The sequence below is a fragment of the Myotis davidii genome, unplaced genomic scaffold, assembly GCF_000327345.1.
Source record: "Myotis davidii unplaced genomic scaffold, ASM32734v1 scaffold509, whole genome shotgun sequence".
NCBI classification, from domain to species: Eukaryota; Metazoa; Chordata; class Mammalia; order Chiroptera; family Vespertilionidae; genus Myotis; species Myotis davidii.
This window is the reverse complement of record NW_006382996.1, coordinates 310798-317144: the sequence shown is the minus strand read 5'-3', so window position 1 is coordinate 317144 and position 6347 is coordinate 310798. Positions and strand designations below refer to the sequence as shown.

General features: G+C 38.0%; 1 protein-coding gene and 1 pseudogene across 1 annotated transcript in view; both read left to right on the top strand.

Moving 5' to 3' along the window:
- Positions 1-6347, top strand: part of SARNP (SAP domain containing ribonucleoprotein) — a 57649-nt gene that overhangs the window by 21838 nt on the left and 29464 nt on the right. Inside the window, exons 8-9 of the mRNA XM_015557411.1 lie at positions 2554-2579; positions 4706-4774. Coding sequence (XP_015412897.1) covers positions 2554-2579; positions 4706-4774 — 95 coding nt within the window. The remainder of the gene's footprint in view (positions 1-2553; positions 2580-4705; positions 4775-6347) is intronic.
- LOC102771618 lies at positions 3392-4684 on the top strand (annotated as a pseudogene).

Here is a 6347-nt window from a genome sequence, read left to right as displayed (position 1 = left end):
GAAAGAGTCTTTTTTACCTCAACAATCTCACTTCTAGGAATTTACAAGGAAATAATCTTGGACATACTTAAAGATTTAGCCACAAAGTTTATCATGCATTATTTGTAGTGATCAGTAACTGGAAGCAGTGTAATATACAATAGGGAATTGGTTAAATAAATTTGTACCATGGTATAGTGGAAGGCCATGCAGATGTTAAAAATGATATTGAAGAATATTTATCAGGAAGATATTAAGTGAAAAAAGAAAGTTATAAAATTTGCAGTAGATTGTCATTTCCTAGTGCATGTATGGCTAGGAAATATACTAAATTGTTAATACTTATTATCTCTGGTAGAGTTTTGAGTGACTAAATCTTGTCTGTTTTTAAAATTTCTACAATGAATATGCATTTTGTAATAAATTAGGAAATAAAGGTTATTGGTTTTTTTAAATATATATACATTTTTTATTATTATTACTGATTTCAGAGAGAAAGGGAGAGGGAAAGCGAGATAGAAACATCAGTGATGAGGAAGAATCATTGATCGGCTGCCTCCTGCACGCCCCACACTGGAGATCAAGCCCATAACCCCAGGCATGTGCCCTTGACCAGAATTGAACCCGAGACCCTTCAGTCTGCAGGCCGACGCTCTATCCATTGAACCAAACCAGCTAGGGCAGGTTATTGTTTTTTAAAAGGACATAATCCCTGTAAAATTTAAATGTAGTATCCTAGTGACTTGTTTGTAGTTTCAAGTGTGTTAAGAAAATATCCTCTAAAGATCTTACATTGCTGTGCTTTCTAAAAGACCAGAAAAATTCTGGCCACTATCAGTATGTGTTTTAGAAATAAGTTATTTTCTGGCTTTTAGTTATGTCAAGAGAGAGATAATAGGACTGATGATAGTACAACAAAATTATTTAAGACATTAGGTGGTGCAATTTGAAGAAAGAACAAAAGTTAAGATGAATACAGTCTGAAAAGTAAAACTGATCAGTAAAAATAATGTATAGATAACATTTACAGTGTTACCATAACTCTGACATCCTAGAATTACAGAGTAGCTCTAAAGAACAGAACAGCCTGGCTGGTATTGCTCACTGGTTAAGTATTGACCCATGAACCAGGAGGTCACCAGTTCGAGGTCACCGGTTTGATTTCTGGTCAGGGCACTGCCCAATTGTGGGCATGCAGGAAGCAGCCAATGGATGTTTTTCTCTCATCAATGTTTTTGTCTCTCTACCCTCTCCCTTTCTCTGTCTCTCAAAAAATCAATTAAAATATTTGAACAGAACATTTGAAAGGAGTTTTAGTGTTATGAGTGAGAACATAAAAACATCTAAGAGTTCCTAGCACATGGGTTATGGTAAAAGTTGAATCCATACATAAATGCTTACATTGGAGAGTTACAGAACCAATGACAAAATTGAGATTGCTTAAAATAAACTTTTGAAAAGTTTTAAGTCAATAATTATTCACTAGATTAGGTTTGATCCTATAGACCAGTTTACTACTTGCTTCTTAGTGATAATTTCCAGACAGAACATTATCTTAAAGAGGCCATAATTTTGCCCAGCTGGTGTGGTTCAGTGGTTGAGTGTCAACCTATGAACCGGGAGGTCCCAGGAGGTCATGGTTCCATTCCTGGTCAGGGCACATGCCCACATTGTGGGCTCCATCCCCAGTGTGGCATGCCGGAAGTAGCCGATGAATGATTCTCTCTCATCATTGATGTTTCTACCTCTCCCTCTCCCTTTCTCTCTGAAATCAATAAGAAAGTATATTTTTTAAAAAGAGGCCATAATTTTAACTCATGATAATAGCTCTGCTCTTTTTTCCAGATATGAATTTCTCATTTTTAACAGCTTTATTGAGATATAATTCATATACCATACAATTCATCCATTTGAAATATATAATTTATTGGTTTCTTTATATTCACAGTCTAATTTTAGGACATATCTATCACCCAAAAACAAAACCCTGTACTCATTATCAGTTGTTTCCCATCCTGTCCCCCTAAGCAACCACTGATTTTTTTTCTTATGTATATATAAATTTTCCTTCATATAAGTGGAATCATATAATTTGTGGTTATTTGTGACTGAATTCTTTCACTTAGCATAATGTATTCAGATGTTGTAGCATTTATCAGAACTTCATTTCTTTTTATTGTTGGGTAATATTCCATTGTGTGGATATACATATTTTATCTAACCATTCATCAGTTGAACATTTGGATTGTTTTCACACTTTGGCTACTATGGATAATGTTGCTGTGAACATTCATATACAAGTTTTTGTATAGATAAATGTTTTTATGTCTTTTGTGTATATACCTAGGCATGGAATTGCTGAATCATATGGTAAACTATGCTTTAACTTTCTGAGGAACTGCCAAACTGTTTACAAAGTGGCTATACAGATATGATCTCTAGATGCAATCTGCCTTTTACTTCTAATAAAGGAGATTTGTTATATATATTATTTCTATGCTGTCTGACTTGATTTGAAGACTATGAGCTTCCTTTATGACTTTTAAAATATTAAATAAAACTCTCTTTTTTTAGGCCTGTCACCTGACACCAAGCCTATGGTAAGAAATCTTATTTTATACCTTGAGAGCTAAAACTTAACTCTATCCAGTTAGTATAAAAGTTAGAGAGACTTTTCCTCCCCAGGTTAAAGGAAACTGAGGTCATATGAGCTTGGTAACTGTTTTCAGTAATGTTTGATGTCCTGAATAAAGAGAATTGTTAGAGGTACTGAGAGGTCAGGAAAATTTCCATGTCTTCAAAAATACTATAGACATCCCCTTTCCTACCACTCCTCTTGAACAAATGAATAGGTTTTGTTAGAGGACAGCCCATGTAACTCTTTGTTTTATGGTACTTCAGTTTTAGGCCTTGTCCAGTGGCTTTGATAATGTCTAATTTTTAATTACCACAAGAAAATCTGTGAAAGCAACTTAATGAGTTCTATTTATAGATACTGGTATTTTTCAACACTCCTAGTAAATGTAAAATCAGAATAAAGACTAGTAGAATAAGACACTTCTGGGCCATTGTGACTAGTAGGCATGATTAGAAAATGAAAATAAGTGATGTGGTGAAATATGTTCAGTTTGTCCTTAGCTCAGTTGGTTGGAGTGTCGTCCTGTACACGGAAAGGTCCAAGTTTGATTCCCGGTTAGGGCACATATCCAGGTTGCCGGTTCAATCCCTGGTTGGCATGTACGGGAGGCAACCAGTTGATGTTTCTTTCTCACATTGATGTTTCTTTCTCTCTGTCTCCCGTTTCCTCTCTCTAAAATCAATAAAAACATATCCTCGGGTGAAGATTTAAAATATGATAATAATAAAAATAAATAAAATTTTAAAGGTCAGTGTTTACTATAAAAAACGAAATATGTTCAGCTTTATGGAATTCTGCTTTTGTGGTTACAGTTCATTAGTTTTAGTGGGAGTAGTAATGAAAATTTTCCAAATACTTTTACCGGTGTGTCCACATACATGAGTATTGCTCAGGCTTCAGAAGAGGCTTGGCTGCAGTGTCCTTTTCTGTGGCAAAAAGAAGGTTGGGTTAGACCCCAGTGAGACCAATGAAATCGCCATTGCCAACTCCCATCAGCAGATCTGGAAGTTGATCAAAGATGGACTGATGATCTAGAAGCCTGTGATTGTCCATTCCCCAAGCTTGATCCCTGAAAAACACCTTGGCCTGCAAGAAGGGCAGGCATATGGCTGAGGTAAACCAAAGGGTACTGTCAATGCTTGAATGGCTGAGAAGGTAGCCTGGATGAGGAGGATGAGAATTCTTTTCCAGATGCTTAGAAGATACTGTGAATCTAAGAAGATTGTCCACCACATGTATCATAGCTTGTGCCTGAAAGTGAGAGGTAACATGTTCAGAAACAAGCGGATTCTTATGGAACACATTCATGAGCTGAAGGAAGGCAGACGAGACTCAGCAAACTTCTGGTTGACCAGGCTGAGGTCCACAGGTCTAAGACCAAGGAAGCACGCAAGCTCCATGAAGAATGGCTCCAGGCCAATAGGGAGGAAATCATCAAGACTCTGTCCAAGGGGGAAGAGATAAAGAAATATCCACCTCTCTTACCTGTACATAGTGGCCTCAGCAATTACATGCATTAATCATTCAAAATATCCTTCCTCTACCTAAAAAGAAAGAAAATGTCCTCAATATGCCTATGATAATCTTGATATATCAAGGCTTCCAAGAAAATTGAGTAGGGTACTGGTGGTAGATTTGTCTTCTGAAGAAAGTACAAGTGCAGTGATGATATCTTTTTGCTAAGAGATAGAGTTAAGAACTATTTGCAGAGACTATAGGAATTAATGATTTTGGACTGTGAATGAAGGACTTGTTAGGAGGTGATGATTTAGACATTTGTTTGCTTTTTCAAGCAGTGTTTGTCCTACTTTGATCTTAAACCCTCATGAGGTTCTTGCCACCTTTGATGAATGAAGGCGGTAGGGCCGACTCTGTCACTGCATTCCAAAAGAAGCCTTTTAATAATTAGTGGCATGGACGGGTGCTGCTTTCTGTCCTAATTGGGCACATAGATTGTCTTTGATGATGTAGGCTTATTTAACTCTTATCATTGGACCATAGTTTCTGCCTTCTGTATTTTCTGTTTTGGTTTTTTAAAATACAGGTTGGTTTTTTGTTGGTGTTTGTTTTCCCTCATTGTTTTTGTAGGTTAACCTGGACAAGCTAAAGGAAAGAGCTCAAAGATTTGGTTTGAATGTTTCTTCAATCTCCAGAAAGGTAAAGTACTGCTTTTGGAATGTTAGAACAGCTTAGGGACTACCAGGCTAAGAATGTAACACTTTGTTTCACACAGTCCGTTGGCCCTCATCTCCTCTCACTGACTACTGATTGTATTACAGAAATTGTTTCACAAAACTAATTGGTTTCCCCCGACCCAGATTGTTTTCATAACTTCTGCTTAGGCTGTTTGAGCATGCTCTGTATTTCTCTTGGTTGTCGAAAAAAATTTTTTTTTAAATTATTATTTCCCATTTGAGCATGGAAATATTGAGCTCTTTGGAAATCCATAGGAAAAAATTGACCTGACTGGTTACTGGTTATATTTTTGCTCAGGAAAAAAACTGAACACTAAGAAGTAAACACTTGTACCTGCAGTGGGAGGAGTGGGGGAGAACGACTCATAATCTTGCTTACAGCTATGTTTCATCTTCCCTTCCTTTTGTGTTTACCAGAAATACAACATCAGCTCTGTGTGCTCAGTTTGATGCTGAGACCATAGGTGTTCAATAGGAGTATTTGCTCGTTTGTGTGAAATTTTTACAATTTAAGAGTCGAGAGAAAGGCAGAGTTTGTGATTCTTAAACCACGTGCAGCTTAATTGGAAAGAATTGTTATAAACCCAAAGTCATTTGTGTTTTGCTAGATGGCCAAGGGAAAGGATGCTTTGGATGTGTGGCCCTGGATCTCATCTATCCCCTTTTGTATATGAGGGTTAGCTGTCTGAGAATCTTAGCAATAACTTCACTCTTCTAAGGAATTATGTGTGTTTGTATGTTCCATCAAAATGAATTAAATTGAACATTGTACCTCCTACTACTCAGCTCACATGGACACATTCCTGAGAGGAATTTGTCCCTCACATATACTGTCTGCCTGAGTTGTTTTGTGTGTGTGTGTGTGTGTGTGTGTGTGTGTGTGTGTGTGTGTGTGTTTTATCGATTTCCAAGACGAAGGGAGAGGGAGAGAGAGATAGAAACATCAATCGTGAGAGAGAATTCTTGATTGGCTCTGCCTCCTGCGTGCCCCTTACTGGGGATCAAGCCTGCAACCCAGCCATGTGCCCTGACCTGGAATTGAACTGTGACCTCCTGGTTCATAGGTCAACACTCAATCACTGAGCCACACTGGCCAGGCCACCTGAGTTATTTTGATAGTATTTCAATTCAGGGACATCAGCTTTTCTTTTCCTTTCCCTATAATCTTTCTCCATATTTGACCTGATTTTGCCTGTCCATGAGTAGAACATGAAGGAGATACCTTAGTTGATTTTGTGACTTTGAGCAAAATATTAAACTTATTTGATCCTCATCTCTAAAAATGGGAGTAATGCCCTGGCCAGTATCTCAATGGTTAGAGCGCCAGCCCATTCACTGAAGGGTTGCTGGTTTGATTCCCGGTCAAGGGCATGTACCTGGGTTGCAGGTTCAATCCCCTGCCTGGTTGGGGCACATGCAGGAGGCAACCAGGCAACCAATCGATGCATCTCTCCCACATCGATGTTTCGTCTTCCTCCTCCTCCTCTTCCTCTTCCTCCTCCTCCTCCTCCTCCTCCTCCTCCTCCCCTCCTCCC